The sequence below is a fragment of the Eschrichtius robustus genome, chromosome 12 (genome assembly GCF_028021215.1).
Source record: "Eschrichtius robustus isolate mEscRob2 chromosome 12, mEscRob2.pri, whole genome shotgun sequence".
Taxonomy (NCBI): domain Eukaryota; kingdom Metazoa; phylum Chordata; class Mammalia; order Artiodactyla; family Eschrichtiidae; genus Eschrichtius; species Eschrichtius robustus.
In genome coordinates, this window is record NC_090835.1 from 83,392,050 (window position 1) to 83,410,596 (window position 18,547).

The 18,547-nt window shown below is 50.3% G+C and overlaps 1 protein-coding gene across 2 annotated transcripts in view; it reads right to left on the bottom strand.

Annotated features, from left to right (window-relative positions):
• Positions 1-18,547, bottom strand: part of TRAM2 (translocation associated membrane protein 2) — a 74,782-nt gene that overhangs the window by 11,563 nt on the left and 44,672 nt on the right. For both annotated transcript variants that reach the window (XM_068557277.1, XM_068557276.1), the window contains exons 3-5: positions 6,404-6,513; positions 5,809-5,925; positions 156-214 (exon numbers count right to left, since the gene is read on the bottom strand). In XM_068557277.1, coding sequence (XP_068413378.1) covers positions 156-214; positions 5,809-5,925; positions 6,404-6,513 — 286 coding nt within the window. The remainder of the gene's footprint in view (positions 1-155; positions 215-5,808; positions 5,926-6,403; positions 6,514-18,547) is intronic.

The following is an 18,547-nucleotide window of genomic DNA, read 5'->3' on the forward strand; positions in this document are numbered from 1 at the left end:
GCTCCCACACGTCTGCCTCCACGACACTGGGCCCTGCCAGGCTCGGGGGAGCTCCGGTCCTCGGGCCCGCCGGCCCATGTTCTGCCCACATTATGGGGCGAGAAGCCAGTGCACCAGCCCGCTCCTCCCGGGGGACCAAGGGTGACAATACTCACGGGAGGTACACATGCGGATAGTCTTCCCAGAGGCTCCTTGGGTTTGTTAAATATCCTTCCTGTAGTGGACGGGAAGAGACAGCGTTTAGAGATGTGAACGTGAGGCCTGCTGGGCGGGCCCGGGGGTCAGGGGTCAGGGTCAGGGTTGCACCTAGTCCCAGCTGCCGGAATGAGGAAGGAACAGGAAACGTGAACACGGAGGCCCTCTGGCACTTGGCCGGTCTCTTTACTATAAAAGAGAGCCGTGATGTAGGAGGAAGAGCCCTGCTCTGGGGTCAGAGGACCCGAGTCTGACTGTGGGTCTGACACTAATCAGCTGCATCCTCTGAGCAAGTTAGTCTCCCTGAGCTTCAGCTGGCTCATCTGTAAAATGAGGATAAAAATACCCTCCCAGGGTTATTGTTAGAAATAAATGTGACAGTTTATGTTTATGTGACAGCGTCGAGTATTATGCCTGGCATGCAGGCACTCAGGAAATGCTTGTAGAGTGAATAAGCAAATGGACTCCAGAACCACCATCCACTGGAAAAACGAAAAGCCTACTTTGGCTTTTTACACCACATGAATAAAAAGAATAGCAGGACCCCACAGGCCTCCCCAATGGGCCTCACGTGTGACACGTATCACATAGCACCATCAGGACTCTGCTCATGCCTTCTTTTCTGGCTCCTTTTTTCTGGCTCTTTTCTGGCGCTTCCTTGCATCTCCAGTATCTAGCCCAGGGCCTCTTACAGAGTAGGGGAGGTGACCTGAAAACCCTCCTGTTACAAAACATCTGGACATGCTGGATGCAGTCTAACAAATGTTCTTTTCAATGCAAAGCGGAACTCACAATAAGAAAGGGAAAACCCGAGGGCCCAAGAGGGTAGGGAGCTAAAAGCCCGAGCAGGGGGTGAGGCTGTAGGGCCAGAGCTTTCGTGCCTGCGTGGGAACAGAAGACCCTTAAAGGGCCAGCACCCCAGAGAAAGGGGAGACTCGGAAGGGTCCGATGAGCAAGACAGGGAGAAGAGGACCATGTCTGCTCACCCGGGGCTCAGGATGGAAACAAAAATATGACCCCCTGAAAATCTGTAACCTCAGATTCACTTTCACGTGGGTTTGGAGCTCAAATGGACATCACCTGTGTGTTTAGGCGCCCTCACACTAAGAACTCGGTATTAACAGTATTTGTGGGCCGGTGAAGCCATCGGGACGTACTTTCATCCGAGAACGTACAGGGTTCTCACACACACAACCTCGCTAAAGATGAGTTTATAATCCAAGATTACAGAACATACGAGGAAACGGCCCACCACGAGCAAGAGGAGGCTGACGCCACGCGACGCTCAGAGAGGGCGGAGGAGGTGACGCCAGCCTGACCTCCTTTTAGAAACAGGGAAAGGAGGGAGTTCCCCAAACGAGGTGGCTTCTCAGCAGCACGACGGAATTCTGAGCTGCGCCTCAAGCCTCCTGGTCCAAGCGCCCCAGGCCGGGCTGTCCCGGTCAGTCGGAACTAAACCAACCAACCTGGTGGCTTTGACGAGGGGGCCCAGAGCCTCAGATGTTCCCACCGGGACCGAGGACGGGGCCGCACTCGGCGGGGAGGAGGCCCAGCAGTTCCCAGAGGAGCCGCCAGGTGACTACTGGAGCCTCAGTCGTACTCCCACGGGAGGGCCGGTCCGCCCCCCACCCAGACCCCGGGTCACTGAGTGCCCCCGGGCATTTCAGATACACCAGGGCCTCATTAGCACAGTGACCCGACGGGTCCCACCAGGCGCAGGCCCCAGGGCATCCACAGTAACTTAGGTTTGAAGGAAAGGGTCTCCCCACCAGACCCTCCCGGCCACATTCCATCTCCCTCCTCAGAGTCCGGCAGAGGGGGGAGGCTCTGGGGCGCGCGGGGTGGGACGAGGGCTTTTCTGCACCCACACTGGGGCCACCCCTCTCTGCCCCCCACACGCCACCTGCATCAGATGCCGGGCCCGGGAACACAGGTTCACGGCCTTCCACCCTCCCTACCCTCTTTCCAGGGAAACCGAAGCGGGCAGGACGTTCCTTCCTAGAGGAAGCACCGATGTATTTAAGGATGAAAATGGTACTTCAGGGATCGAAGTGGGAGAAGAATTTCCACCAAAAAAAAAGACTGGCCAAGAAAAGCAGCCCTGACAGAAATCTAAAGCCCAGACGATCCTGTGATTTTAAACAGGGACCCTCCCCGGCTTGGCCCTTTACTTAGGAGACAAAGAAATCAGAACTGTGAAGCCAACCAGCAGAGAAAACGCCCCAGAACAATGCTGCCGGCCTGTGAGGGGCAGTCCCGGGCGGAGGGAGGCGAGCAGGGCAGCCAGAGGAAGAATGACTCACTGCTCCGAGAACAGTCTTTTCCAGACCTCGGGCCAGGCAACCGCCCAGGGAGGCTGGGCCGGGGCCCCTCGGAGCTCAGCACAGCACACCGAGTGTGGGCTCGCCCCCAGATCCCACCCGCCAGTGGGCCTGCTGTCTGGGGGGGCGGACTTTGAGATCCTCTGTTCTCTCCTGATTCTACAAATCGACCAGGAGCAAGGGAGGCCTCGGCGAGCTGGCGCACCCCTTCCCCTCCCCTGCAGCCTTCCTTTCCAGTGGATGAACGAAAAGCACCACAGGAAGAGAGAGCAGCATGCAGTCCTGACACAGCCAGCTGCTACCCAGACCCACTGGTCCTTCAGGGACACCCACTGCTGAGGTTCTGCCCCAGGCAGCCTGTGTGTCAGGAGGCGGCCCTTACCTGAGCCCCGGCCTCAGAGGCGCTCCCGTGCGGCGCTCCCGCTGCGTGCTGAGCTGCAGGTTAAACTGTGAAGGGAGGCATCCCGGGAAGCCAGGAACCCTCCCACCCTGCCTTCCCAGTACAGCGTTTTGTCTCCCCTGAGCGATGAACAGTAGCTGAGAGCTAGACTGAAGGTAGGAGGTCGACATTCTTATTAAATTATCAGTTGGCCCATCTACAACCCCATCACCCTGCCTGGATCAATGCAGAGAGAAATGTCTGAATTCAACACCAAGATCAAACTGGTTATTTCGTGGGGGGAGGGATTTAGGGTCGATTTTTACTTTCTTTTTCCAACTTTTATGTATGGCTTATTTTTTTTTAAATGATCATCTATGATGTTGATAAAAACAAGCAATTCATTACTTTAAAAACTGTTGAAGGTTGGAACAAGAAGAGGCATTTGCAGTCTACTTATTCCCTCTCACAACAATATTGAGTGAGCACCTAGTACACACCAGGAACTGTGCTTGGGGGATAGCAGTGAGCACGGTGTCTGCTCCCAGCAGCTCGGGGGCCAGTACGAGGGAGAGGCAAGCAGCAGAGAATACACAGCTCAAGAAAACGCCACAGCAACAGGCGTGGTGCAGCAGACACGAGTGCGGGGGGAGTTCTCTGCGGAGGTGACATTTAGGTGGAGACTCGGATGGCACGGGATGTCAGGGGATGCAGCACTGCAGCAGAGGAAGCACCCCTGCAAAGCCCAGGAGGCAGGAGAGCCAGGAGAGTTAGAGGAACAGTGGGGCTGGGGCCAGTGAGCCCGATGGATAAGGCCAGCAGCACCCAGAGCACAGGAGTGAGGAAGAAGAACCACTTCAGCGCGAGCACGACAGGGGATTTGAAGCAGGGGAATGCGTGATTTGGTTTATGTTCTAAAAAGATCTGTCTGGCTGGGCAGACAATGGATTGGGGTGAGCGGACACAGGAGTGGAAACGGCCTCCTTCCAGAAGTGGTCCAGCAAGAGATGATGGTGGCTTGGATTACAGCTCAGGGCCTCCTGACCGTGGCACTAGTGACACCTGGGGCCAGACTGTCTTTGCTGTGGGGACTGTCCTGGGCACTACAGGACATTCAGCTGCATCGCTGGCCTCGACCCACTAGATGCTGGTAGCACATTGTCAAGCATCCCCTGGAGAGACCCACGGGCCCGGGGGCAGAGGTGGAGGCACAGAGCGGGCGACAGACACTCCACGTGCTGGTGGCAGTGGGTGGGGGAACCTGCCGACGAACTGACCGGAGAGCGAAAGAGAAGAATCGAGAACAAGTTCATCGTAACAGAAACATAGGATTTAAAAAACTAGCTGTTTTCACTCCTTTTACAAAACGACCCTCTCTTCTTCAGTCACCTTCACTCCATGCAGAATGGCCTGGAGGGAGCAGGTGAGGGCTGAGAGCCACACGATGTATCAGGACCTGGGGTCACTGGAACTTTCCAGGCTCCCTTGGTCTCTACCTCCTGCTGGAGCTGCTGAGTGGAGAGCTGGCTGTCACCGTGGTAAAAGCCTGTCATAAACGCCCCCAGAAAAGCGGGGCAGCTCCAGACTAACGAGCATCATTTCTAAGCCCTGGGCGGCCCAGGAGAAGCCAAGAGACAGCACTGAGCCTTGCACACTCTGGAAGTGGGGGGAAATCCCTTGGCTGTCGGCCTGCGAATCTGGTGAAACTGGGTCACAGCTGGGGTGGACAGTGGGGTGAGGCAGAAAGGGCAAAAGTGATTCAGAGATGAGGCAACGCTTCTCCTGCAAGAGCAGTTAAATGCCCGTGGGACCCGAGGGCTGTTCTGCTTCACGGCAGCTCGGGGTCTCCAGAGGCCGCGTAAACCAAACACCCAGTGGCTGGGAGAGGCCTGAGCCCAGCGGTACCTAGACTTCCGGGGGCCGCACGTGTGCTGCACAAAGGTAGGGGGCGCTACTCACACAGACCACACACAAAGTCTGCCCCAGGGGGAGTAGAATATAATGTGGCAGGCCTGCTCCAGAGCACAGAGGCCTTGGGCCCTGCGTTTAAAATTCCTATTGTTCTGTGATTAAATGATAATAGAAATAAAGATAACATACAAAAGGGCATGCTGAGTCCCGCTTTGAGAATATGGATTCAGTGTTCAGCCCGCAAGGGGGTGAGAGGTCAGGGGAGGCAGGGAAGGAAGCTTCTAGGAGGTCGCAGGGTTGCTGAATTTTCCAAGCCCCGGGCCTGGATTTCTCACAGGACAATTCTAGCTCCTGAGGAAGAGACCGGGTTACAGACAGGAGGTGCTCCAGGTTGGGGGGGATAGAGGGGATTAAACACTTCCTAGGATGACAGCCTTGTTACAAAGAACCCCGAAGGGCTGTCCACATTCCTTTGTACGAAGAAATTTTGCTGTATCAAAGGTTGCTTGAAATAAGAGTATTCTTGTGCAAAAGGAGAGGCGAGTCAACTGTCTGGTCCTCCAGGCATTTGTAGAAACAGCGCTGACTCTCACAGGACCTGATGTGCACGCGAGGGGATGCTGGCCGAGCCTCGGGAGGCCAGTGTGGTGCAACAGAACCAGACCCTCACGTCCAAGGCCTGTCCACTTCAGAACCACGTGACCATGGGGCCACTGTGAAATCTGAGCTTGGATTTCTTCAATCCATAACACAGATAACGGAATGAACATAAAACTTAGCTCAGGGGACAGCACCATGCGAGGGCCCTAGGACGGAACACAGAGCCATGGAGCTATATGCTGTCACCACCGTGACATTACATCATAACGATAACAAGTGTTTACTTTTGGACCAGAGGACGCTCCCCAGCTATCAAATAGCACGTAAACCATTGACCCCTCTCTCACGGCGATAACATGGCAGCCCGGGCCCCAGCCATCAGCAGTCCCTAGGACCACTCACCGTCACCACCACGTAGAAGCACCAGATCACCGAGCTGAGGTGAAAGACGACCAGCTGTCCAGATTCATTGAACTTGCTGTGCTTGACCTTGGAGAGATGAAGCCGTTTGCTGATTTTCTAAAGAATAAAGAGAATCCTGCATGTTAACATATGAGTGTATAGGTAACGGCAGGTTTCAAACTCCTGTTTTCTCCCCACAAAAGGGCTGAAGTTTGAAGCCAGCCTCATCCAAGTTATTTCGTGGAAGCCTCGTGTGTGCATATAGTGTTTAGTTTAAGGCAAGCATCTTGAGAAAGCAGCGAGATTAATGTCTTCAGCTGAGATGTAAAGAAAACATCCCCCAAGGGTTGCTGTGTTCGACCCTTGAGGACACCGTGTCGTCATACTTCAGGCAGCTCCCTCCCGTGTAATAAACACCGTGGTCCCACGTGCTACGAAGGCTTTGAGGGGGGACGGAGACCAAACTGTGGTGCAGGAGATCCAGTTGCTAGGTCCAACCAGGGCCTCCACACAAAGCGGAGGCCTCAGAGCTGCAGCCGCTCCACCCGCCGAATCCCCCCAGCTTCCCATCTCGGAATCCAGACACGTCACTCACATCTAAAATGTACTCCTGCACCACAGCGTGCAGGATGATGGTGATGAAGATGTAGAACAAGACCGTGACCAGGTCCTTCGGCCCGTAGTGGTAGTGCACCGTCTCGCCATCTGTGGAGGCAACGAGAGTCACGTCAGCATCCCTGGGTGAGGAAGTGCTCTGGGACCCAAAACTGAAAGGAGATCTGGAGCAGAATGTGCCATCAAATGCTTCCCTTTGGCTGTAACCCCAGACTGAGAAGAGTTTCTTCCCGAGAATCCCACCCACCCTCTGGACTTGGCCCTTGGGAGCACCAGTGCGGAGGGGAAAGGACAAGCCAGCACACGGCATATCATGACGATGTCTCCTGATCTGGGCAGGAAGGCACAGTGGCTGCAGCCAGCAGTTGGAGACAGCAAACCTTCATCATTCCCTGGCTGTGTGACTATAGAAAAGTGACCAACCTCTCTGAGCCGTAATCGCCTTCCCTGTAAAAATGGGACTGCAGTTATACTTCATCGAGAAAGCATGATGCAGGGTTAAGAGTGTGGACTCAGGACTTCCCTGGTGGCACAGTGGTTAAGAATCCGCCTGCCAATATAGGGGACATGGGTTTGATCCCTGGTCCAGGAAGATCCCACATGCCGCAGACTAACTAAGCCCATGTGCCACAGCTACGGAGCCTGCGCTCTAGAGCCCGTGAGCCACAACTACCGAAGCCCGCGCGCCTAGAGCCCGTGCTCTGCAACAAAGAGAAGCCACCACAATAAGAAGCCCATGCACCACAACAAAGAGTAGCCCCTGCTCTCCACAACTAGAGAAAGCACGCAGCAATGAAGACCCAATGCAGCCAAAAATAAAAATAATTAAAAAAAAAAAAAGTGTGGACTCAGAAACCTGAGCTTGTATCAAAGCTCTGTCATTTATTTCCTCCCTCTTTGTTTTTGTTTGTTTTTTTTTTTTGATATTGATGATTTTTTTTTTTTTTTTTTTTTTGCCATACTGCGTGGCTTGTGGGATCTCAGTTCCTGGACCAGAGATTGAACCCAGGCCATGGCAGTGAAAGCCCGGAATCGTAACCACTAGGCCACCAGGGAACCCACAACTCCCTCTTTTTCAAAAAAATTCAAGTATAGTTGATTTATAATATTGTGTCAGTTACAGGTGTACAGCAAAGTGGTTCAGTTATACATATATATATTTTTAGATTATGTTCCATTACAGGTTATTACAAGATATTGAATATAGTCCCCTGTGCTATCCATTAAATGCTTGTGCTTGTCTATTTTATATATAGTAGTGTGCATCTATTAATCCCATACTCCTAATTTATCCCTCCCCCCACCTTGCCCTCTGGTAACTAACTATAAGCTTGTTTTCCATGTCTATCTGTTTCTGTTTTGTAAATAGATTTAATTGTATTATTTTTTAGATTCCACATATGAGTGATATATTTGTCTTTGTCTGACTTACTTCATTTAGTATGATATTCTCTAGGTCCGTCCATGCTGCTGCAAATGGCATTATTTCATTCTTTTTTATGGCTGAGTAATATTCCATTGTGTGTGTGTGTGTGTGTGTGTGTGTGTGTGTGTGTGTGTATGAAACATCTTCTTCATCCATTAAAAAAAAAAAAAAAAAGGATGAAAACTTTAATTCAAAAAGATACATACATCCCAATGTTCACAGCAGCACTACTTACAAGAGCCAAGACGTGGAAGCAACCTAAGTGTCCATCAACAGACAAATGGATAAAGAAAATGTCTTTTATTTCCTATGTGACTCTGGAGCACCTCTGACCTTTCTGTGCCTCAGATTCCTCATCTGTAAAATGAGGATAACAGCAGTTCCTGTACTGCAGGGTTACTGTGAGAATGAGGTGACTTCAAAAACGCAAAGTGCTTACTTAGAATAGCATCTGGTGCATAGCAAGTGCTACACATGTATTTGCTATTATTTTTGTTGTTGTTGGGCTATTGTGACGATTAAACGAGATAATCTGTATGCAAGATGCTTATCAGTGCCTATAACCATGGGTAGGCATGCACTAAATAGTAGTTTATTAAAATATTATTTAGTAGTAATAAATTAGATGGAATCCCAGGTATCTAAGTCTTGTAAAGCTCTGCTACTACAGCCTCTCTCTCCACGGACAGAGGAGGATTCGTGCCTTCGTTCCAGTTGGCAGGCCTGGATCCCTGGTGCTCTGTGGCCCACCCTCCCCCAAGCAGACACACTGGCCCCCTTTCCAGCTGTGCTGCCTTCGTGCTGAGTCACACACGAGTCATCTCTCTTTGCTGGGATGCGTTTACCAGAAGGCAGGCCAGGGTGGGTGAGTTTCAGGGTGGCTGCAGAGCGAAGCAGAGCTGATTGGGTCACTCTGGGAGTCAACCCATGACCCCGCCACCCTGGACTGGGAGAATGCACTGGTGGGCGGTGGCGGGGGGGGCGGCGTGGGAGGGGGCAGTAAGGACATGGAGCGCATGAACTTTGAGATCAGACAAGCTTCCCCTTTTCCTCTCCCTCCTACCTTCCACAAAGACCCTACTCTGTGAGAGCCACTGGGCTAATTATTGAAACACGCTGCCCCAGCTTCAGAGAGCACAGACCAGTGGGGAGACTGACAAATAAATGTACAATGACCTACACACAGGCAGACAGCCACATGGTGCCAAGAGGTAAACACAGCCACACAGGGAGCCAAGGCAAGCGAGGGCCGACTCCAGCTGGGGCAGCCCCTCAGGGTAAACAGGAAGATACAGAAACTTGAGAACAAGCTGGGGTAGTCAGGTGCGGGGAGGAGGGCATCCTGGGCAGAGGACGCAGCATCTGCTAAGGATGCAGGCAAGGAGGATGCAATGCTGCAGGCGGCCAGGGTACCACGTCAAAGGGTGTGGACTTTATCCTGAAGGCAATGTGGAAACATCAAAGAATTCAAACTCAATAGGAAAATGAGCAAATTCGGGCTTCAGAAAGTTTACTCTGGCAGCAGTAAACAGCATCGTGCCTGGAGGTAGACACCAGTGATGCAGGTAAGGAACCACAGGGACCTGAATTAAAGGGGAAATGGGAACAGGGAGGGAGGAGGGCCATCAGCGGCAGAGACCTGGTAAGACTAGGTGACTGACCCGGGATGGGGCTGAGATCAGGGAGGGGAATCAGCACCGAGGACCGAGGAGGAAACATGGGAGAAAGGGAAGAGATGGGCGAATGGGTCAGCCTCTCCTTCCTGCCCTTCCATCATGAGGCTGGCATTACCCTTTCCCTGCCTTCTTCATAAGGGAGGATCAAAGGAGACTAATTAGATGCCAGCATATTCTGAAACTACAAAATAACTAAACACATGCAAAGTTTCACCATCGAGACCAACCTTATTAGGCAAAATAGGATTTATGCTCAATCAAACAAGCATGGTCCAAAAGTAGTTAAATAACATGTCAAGACTTTGAATTATCCATCTTAAAGCCTCTTCAAGTCACCTCCATTCTTCACCCCATATACTATGGTTCCAAAGAGATGTGACCAGAGCCTTAAAACCTTCTTGAAACAAGAATGGATGGATAGACTAATACATTCTTTTTTCCTTTGCTGATGAGAGCTCCTTGCATGTTCATTCATCCACTAATAAACCACGTGCAGGGCCCCATGCTGGGTGCTGGGGGACAGCAGGGTACGAGGTGGGCATGGCCCTGCCCTCTCGGAGCTTAGCCAGTGCACACCAAATTCTCTATACCTAAAAACCAGAGGCCAATAACAACAGCAACAACAAAAACAAAAAACAACCAGACTGAAAATGGGCAAAGATTTGCAGCAATATGGATGGACCTAGAGATGATCATACTAAGTGAAGTGAGTCAGACAAAGACAAATATCATATGGTATCACTTATATGTGGAATCTAAAATATGATACAAATGAACTTATGTACAAAACAAAAACAGACTCACAGACACAGAGAACAAACTTATGGTTACCAAAGTGGAGAGGGAGAGGAGGGATAAATTAGGAGTTTGGGATTAGCAAATACAAACTACTATAGATAAATAAACAACAAGGTCCTACTGTATAGCACAGGGTACTATGATTAGGGAAATGTAGATCAAAACCGCAATGAGATACCACCTCAAACCCATGAGAATGGCCACAATTAAAATAAAGCCAACCAAACAAAAAACAGAAAATAACAAGTGTTGACGAGGGTGTGGACAAATTGGAACCTTCGTGCACTGTTTGTGAAAATGTAAAATGGTACAGTCACTATCAGAAACAGTACGATGATTCCTTAGAAAACTAAAAATAGAACTACCAGATGGTCCAGCAATCCTACTTCTGGATACAGACTCGAAAGAACTGGAAGCAGGATCTTGATGAAATATCTGTACACCCATGTTCATAGCACTATTCACAACAGCCAAAGGTAGCAACTACCCAAGTGTCTATCAACAGATGAATGGAAAGACAAAATGTGGTCTACACATACAACAGAACATTATTCAGCCTTAAAAAGGAAGGAAATCCTGTCACATGCTACACAGAGATGAACCTAAAGGACATAATGCTAAGGGAAATAAGCCGTCACTAAAAGACGAATACTGTATGATTCCATCACAGGAGCTTCCCAGAGGAGGAAAACTCACAGAGACAGAAAGAACGGTGGTTGCCAGGGGCTGGGGGCAGGGAGGATTGCGAGTTGCTGTTTAATGGATACAAAGTTTCAGTTTTGCAATGAAGAGTTCTGGAGATTGCACAACAGTGTGAATGTACTTAACACTACTGAACTGTACATTCAGATGAATGATGGCCCATATTTCACGGTATGTGTATTTCACTATAATTTTAAAAAAACACCGGCGGCCAGGTGTGATCAGTGCTGTGAGGTGGGCAGGACATGATGAGGGGCAGGGCCCTGGGGAGGAAGGGTCACTGAGGTGGCGCGGGCCAGAGAGCTGGTGAGGGCGGGGTGGTCTGGGCCGAGGCATCCGGGGAAGATCCTGCTGGACAGAGGACTGGCGTGACCTGCAGAGCAGGGGTGGGCAAGCCATGCCACGGGCGGCTCCCCCGACAGGTCGTGGTTAAGACACGCTTCCAAAGGCAAGGGAAGGTTCTGGAGGACTGAGTCACAGACGCACTCTTCCCGCCAGATGGATGGGCTAGGGGGCCGGAATGGGGCCGGGAGAGCAGTCAGGAGGCACTCACACGAGCCCAGGCTGGGGGGCGGGAGCGCCCTGCACTCAGATATCTGGTGGCAGTGTGGTGGAGAAGACAAATTCGGAGAGGTGTGGCTGATGGAACCAAAAGGACCAGACCAGCCGGCAGACTGGCCGTGGGGAATGACCCTAAAGCTCCCTCTGGAATCTGTCTGTCCTCTGCAGCCCCCACGGTTTCAGAATGCTTCAACGTGCTGTCTCATTTGATCCCTGTAACCACCCATGGGGTGGGCGGAGGGGATGAAGAAACAGGGTTCACAGGGTAAAGGGACAGGGGCCATGTCTCAAGTCTCCCAGTGTCCGACGGCCCAGCCCAGCCCCCAAAGCCACCTCACATCCCCCCCCCGGCCCCGCCCCCGCCCCCCTACTAGTAAGGAGCTGCTCCTTTGATCTCCTTCTCCTACAATAGGACAAGCAGCGTCACATCCAAATGCTCACAAGCTGTGCTCTGATTCATGCAGATTACCTCTGCTGCTTTCCCCTTGCCTGCTACCTTCCTGCTTTTGAGCAGGGCAGGAAAGTAGATTGGTTTGGCCCCTTCTGCTTGCCACAGAGCTGTGGAGGAGGTTGGAACTCTGTGTTTTTCCAAGAGGCTATAAACAAATGGATAGTTCTGGATTGTTTTTCTTTTTGAATTTTTGGCTGCTCACTAATTCCTATAAAAATCCTCTCACTCCCCAAGTTAGAGCTCTGACCCTTTAAGCAGTGCCCCTATCCTGCATGAGCTCTCAAAAAGAACGGCGATGGTCTGGCAGTGAGCGACTGTGATTTTTTTAGAAGAGTATGTTTCAGCACATCTCTGAGCTCTTAGACCAGAGAAGTGATTCCGGCCCTGAGTCACAGCAAGACGCCCGCAGAGACCAGGTGGGGAATGCAATGAGCAAAGTGGTCCAGGCGTCTTAAGATAAATCCTTTCAACACAGAGGCCGCTGCACTAAACGGGGAACAGTCTTCAGTGCCACAATATGCTCCCCACTGTTTTTCCTTAGCTCTAGGGCCCTCTTGGTCTGTCTTCCACATTTCCACTTTGCAAGAGAAACAAGTTTAAGATCCACCTCCATTTCAACCTTACTAAAAGAAAAACAATTCAAACTGGGATACATGGTGGCTGCCAGGCAGTCTCAATGCCGAGGAGACATTAGAGAGGAGTGGAGACTTTGGCAAAGTGCAGAATACATGTCCCAAGGGGTGAAGGAAGGAGTGGGGAAGGCCCTGGGAGGGGTGTGGCCCCATATTTCAAAAGCAAAGAGAGAAATCCCTACGTCAAATCATCTGATTTTTAAATGCTGGTGACTAATTCCAAAATTGTAAAAACACTTTATGGGCCAACACCAAACTGGCTAAAGAAAATATACACACAAGCCAACTCTGACCACAAGCCACCAATTTGCAATCCCCAGCCCAGATGACCCCTAACACCTCCCAACACCCATATTCTGTGAGCCCTCTTTCCTATGCACCACCATGGAGTAGGTCAGTATATCCCCCGGAGGGGTTAACCTCACCCTGGAAGGAGCACCTTCAATAACGACCCACCCTCTGTGGATGTCATCCTGTCTTCCGTCAAAAGTGACACTTGCTTTGTTTATCTCTGATCAAAGTTTAAAAAGAGAGTCAACGTGATCAATAAGAGCCTGGCTGCCCTGACAGCCTCAGGTGGAGCCGCCGGCCCTTTGGGAGCGGCACTCTTACTGGCCTCCTGTCTGGTTTCCTATGACTAACAGACATTTTCTTGTTTCCCCTGGTGTCACCTGTAAGCAGCTTCTCCCGCATGCCTTCACAGGTCCCGTCTTGTCCGGATACAGCTGTGCAGTCTCTGACCTCCTCCCCGGGACTTGAGCTGGCCCGTGGCCACCTGTGGCTGACGCCCCATCTGCTCTTCACATCCCCTTAAAGTCTGGCCACCTGCCAGCGAGGCTTCTGCCTTTGTCAGAAAACCTGGTGGCTTATAGAGCATCACTGCACACGTGGATGCCTCCTTTCTCTCCCAGCTTCCTTCCTAAGCCCTGCAAACCTGGATTTGTGAGTTACTTTCTATTGGTTTTTGTGCTTTTGGCCAACTCTGTTTTCCCATTATTTTGAATCTTTTACAATATATATAAATCCAGAACTTAGATATGAAAAAATACCATAAGCAAAATCAAAAGGCAAGTGATGACCAAGGGGAAAATGTTTACAATTCGGATCATAAAAAAAGGCTTATCTCGCTAATGTATGAAGAGCACCTAGAACCTAAGGATGAAAAGATAACCCAACAGAAGAATGGGCAAAGGGTATGAACGGACAGTTCACAGAGAAGAGAAACACAGATGGCCCTTATACATTTAAAAGGATGCTCAACCTCACACAGAAGAGAAATGAAGGGACTTCCCTGGTGGTCCAGTGGTAAAGAATCCACCTTCCAATGCAGGGGATGGGGGTTCGATCCCTGGTCGGGGAACTAAGATCCCACATGCAGCGGAGCAACTAAGCCCGCACTCCACAACTACTGAGCCTGCACGCCTCAACTAGAGAGCCTGCATACCTCCAACTACAGAGCCCACACGCTCTGGAGTCCACACGCCACAACTACAGAACCCATGTGCTCTGGAGCCCGCGCGCCGCAACTAGAGAGAGAAAACCCACACACCACTAGAGAGAAGCCTACATGCCACAACGAAGAGCCCACGTGCCGCAACAACAGATTCCACATGCCGCAACGAAGATCCCACGTGCCACAACTAAGACCCAACGCAGCCAAAAATAATAAACAAATAAATAAGATAAATAAAATAAATATTTTTTTAAAATATGCCAGACTTCCCCGGTGGCACAGTGGGGGTAAGCTGGGAAGAAGTGAGAGAGTGGCATGGACATATATACACTACCAAATGTAAAATCAATAGCTAGTGGGAAGCAGCCACATAGCACAGGGAGATCAGCTCGGTGCTTTGTGACCACCCAGAAGGGTGGGATAGGGAGGCTGGGGGGGAGACGCAAGAGGGAGGAGATATGAGGATTATATGTATATGTATAGCTGATTCACTTTGTTATAAAGCAGAAACTAACACACCATTGTAAAGCAATTATACTCCCATAAAGATGTTAAAAAAAAAAAGAATCCACCTGCCAGTGCAGGGGACACAGATTCGAGCCCTGGTCCAGGAAGATCCCACATGGCGCGGAGCAACTAAGCCCGTGAGCCACAACTACTGAGCCTGCGCTCTAGAGCCCACACGCCTCAACTAGAGAGCCTGCGTACCTCAAACTACAGAGCCCACGCACTATGGAGCCCACACACCATAACTAGAAAGAGAAAACCCACACACCGCAACTAGAGAGAAGCCCGTGTGCCGCAACTAAGACCCAACGCAGCCAAAAATAATAAATAATAAATAAAATAAAATAAAAATTTAAAAAAATATGCCGGACATCCCCGGCAGCACAGTGGTTAAGAATCCGCCTGCCAACGCAGGGGACGTGGGTTTGAGCCCTGGTCCGGGAAGATCCCACATGCCGCGAGCAACTAAGCCTGTGCGCCACAACTACTGAGCCCATGTGCCACAACTACAGAAGCGCGTGTGCCTAGAGCCCGTGCTCCGCAACAAGAGAAGCCCCCGCTCTCCACAACTAGAGAAAGCCCGTGCGCAGCAACGAAGACCCAACACAGCCAAAAATAAATAAATAAATAAAGTTATTTTAAAAAAAAATGCCACTCTTCTCAGTAACATTCTGTTTAAAAAAAAGAAAGAAAAGAAAAAACTATTTAAAAAAGAAAAAGAAGAGAAATGAACTACAGCTACAATGAGATACCATCTCATCCCTATCAGATTGGCAGCAATCCAAAGCTTGACGCACACTCTTGCTGAGGCTGCGGGGAAACAGGCTCTCTCTCACACTGCTGGTGGGATGCAGAATGGACCACCTCTTCGGAAGGGCAATTTGGTAATTTCCAGCGCGATTACAAATGCATCAGCCCTTGGATGGGGCAATTCCACTTCTGGGAATTTATCACACAGCCGTACCTGCCACGTTCAAAATGACACATGCACAAGGTTGCACACAGCAGCATGGTTTTTGACAATAAACTGATGGAAACAACCCAAGAAGTTTTCATCTACGGAGGACCGGGTAAACAGACCAGAGTTATAGACACTGGGGCTTATAACACACAGTTGTAACACACTGTGGCTGTGGACCACAGTGCCAGCCTCTCCGTGGATCCCAGGGGTACACACTGCTGCATGTATGTCCACTCCGGGACCAGTGAATCAGAAACTTGGGCATGACCCAGGGATCTGTGCTTAAATTCCCCAGGGGATTCTGACGCACGTACTGATATAAAAAATGGAGCCATTTTTAAAAATCAGGGAGAAATGAAGGGCAAGAACAGGTAAAACTAATCAGGAAACGTGAAAGCAGAAGAGCGGTTGCTTTGGGAGGGGGTGTTGACTGGAAGGGCATGAGAAAGTTGGGAAGGCTGTCTCCCGACCTGGTGCCCACAGATGTAAAAATTCATCACACTGTGCCCTTAAGAACGTGTGTGCTTTACTACTGTATAAACCACTTAGTCTGTGGTACTTTATCATGGCAGCCCTAGCAAACTAATACACACACACATACACACTCCCCCTCCCTCTCTCTCCCAGGCTGCCCGGAGAATTAAAGAATCTGCAGAGTTACCATTTTAACCCCAGACTGCATGATTTGTAATCTATTTTCTCCAGCTTTATAGAACGTAGGAAGACAAGGATATTTTTATGATGTAAAAATGTAGCAAAAAATGAGAGATGTAGCAAAAATGAGAGATGCATTAAAGAGAATTTGGCAATAAAAGTGCCCAGCCTCTACGTAGTTTTCCTGATGTACCATTCCTTTTTATAAGGCTATGTAACCCGGCCTGTGGCCTTCAAGAAAGAAATATCTCAGCAACTCCTGGTGCCAGGCCCACACTCAGCCCCTCCACTGTTTCTAAGTCTGAGGCTTCTACTTACAACTGGCCTGGGCAGACAACATGCAGCGCGAGGCGGAAGGTGTGAACTTTTTGTTAATTCACTGAGAGCCATAAAGAGGAAACAGCTCCTCGAGATCACATACCAAAAAATGTCTAAAATCACAGCCTTTTTTTTTAACTTGGATAAAAATAACATCAACAAGTTCATTGTTAAATTAAGGACAAAAATTATTTCAGTAAGAACAACGGAGTAAGAAAAAAACATGATCCTGGCCAGACAGGAGAAGAAAAGATTTGATCAGGAGAAATGGGAGTGCGGGGGAGGGGAGGCAGCCGTTCAAAGATGCTACCGGCCTGGTCAGCTTCAGGCTGGTTAACAATTAGCCACAGTCACTCAACCCAGTGGTTCTTGCTTAAACCTCTAGAAGCTCCACGTGGGATAAATTCTCCAGGCTGTAACAGGCGATTGGACAAAAATCAAGTGTAGGTGGGAAGGGGACACACTTCCAAGGTGCTGTTACCTGGAGGTGACCTCTTACGGTTTCTCCACTTTCCTGCACGACTGTTATACTTAGATAATAACTGCTATGGTCTGAATGTTTGTGTCCCCTGCCAAGTTCACATTTTGGAATTCTAACCCCCAAAGATGATGGTATTAGTGGGTGGGGCCTTTGGGGAGGTGTTTAAACCATGAGGATGGAGCCCTCATGCATGGAATTAGTGCCCTTATAAAAGAGGCTCCAGAGAGCTCCCTTACCCGCCCACCACATGAGGACACAGCAAGAAGTCTGTGACCTGGAAGAGGGTCCTCACCTGACCAGGCTGCACCCTGATCTCGGACGTCCAGCTTCCAGAACTGTGAGAAGTAAATTTCTGTTGTTTATAAGCCACCCAGTCTGCAGTATTTTGTTATAGCAGCCTGAACAGACTAAGAAAGTTTAATAAGTAGTTTCTGCTTACTGAAAAAATAAAAGATCAAGTCTAGGGCTGGCTATAAGCCCCACTCTTCCTCAGATGCCAACCAATACAGTGAGGGCAGTGAAGACTCTGGTTTATTTTCTCTTATTCATACAGACAGGACCTTAGGGCCAAAGGGGATCTTGGCAGCTGTTTGGCCCGAGGGACCAGGATGGACCCAGATCTCTGCCTTCCTCGTTGGGTCCCCTGGGCCATGCCCACCATCCCGTTTGGCAACCCAACCTTCCCACAGCTCCCCTGGGCCCTGGTGCTGCATGGGGTGTGAGCAGCCCAGACCCTCCTCTGCCCTTACTGCTGTATCCTTGGGAATGTCCAGCAACTCTCTCCCTTGGTATAAAAGGACAAGGCCAGGCTCTGTGAGTCTCAAGTCTCTTGTAGCTGGACAGACCACAGGTCCGGGTTGGGCAGCTTTCGTCTGTAATCAAGTCAGGTTTCCTCCTCCGGAGCCCCTGTCGTCCACCTGTCTCTTCACTTTTTGTCCCCCACAAGCTCATCTTACAAACAGGGGCTCGGTTTGATGTGTGACGCCAATCTTCCAAGTACATGATACAAGCACAAGACAAGACTAACTCCTACCAGCTAGCGAGGGAACAAAACACACTCTGAGCCCTGGACAAAGGCCTTTGCTGAATGAGGCTTTAAAACCATCTGTCTGAGGTTGTTTTGATGGGGCCGTGTGTCTCATCTTGGAAGGGCTGTGAGAACAAGGGCCACGCTATGGTGTGGGAGGGTCCCGGGCTTTTCATCTCCAGCTGCTAAATGCTACACGGCAGCTGGTGGTGATAAACCCACTGGGACCAACAGAGCCAGGTGATGGGTCCCTGTTCCCTTTGCTTACTGTGAAACCAACCCTTCTCTCAAAGAGGCCCCTCGCGCCCAGCCTTCTCGCTCTAGGTGCCCAGGAACACCCAGGTGCCCGTGACTTCTGGGCAGCAGCAGCCCAGCTGGAAACCAAATCCACCCATGATAGTCCCCCCTCCCCCGCTCCTAAACAGTTATAGCAAAACCAAAACTGGACAAGAACAGAAAGATGCAAATGAATTACTG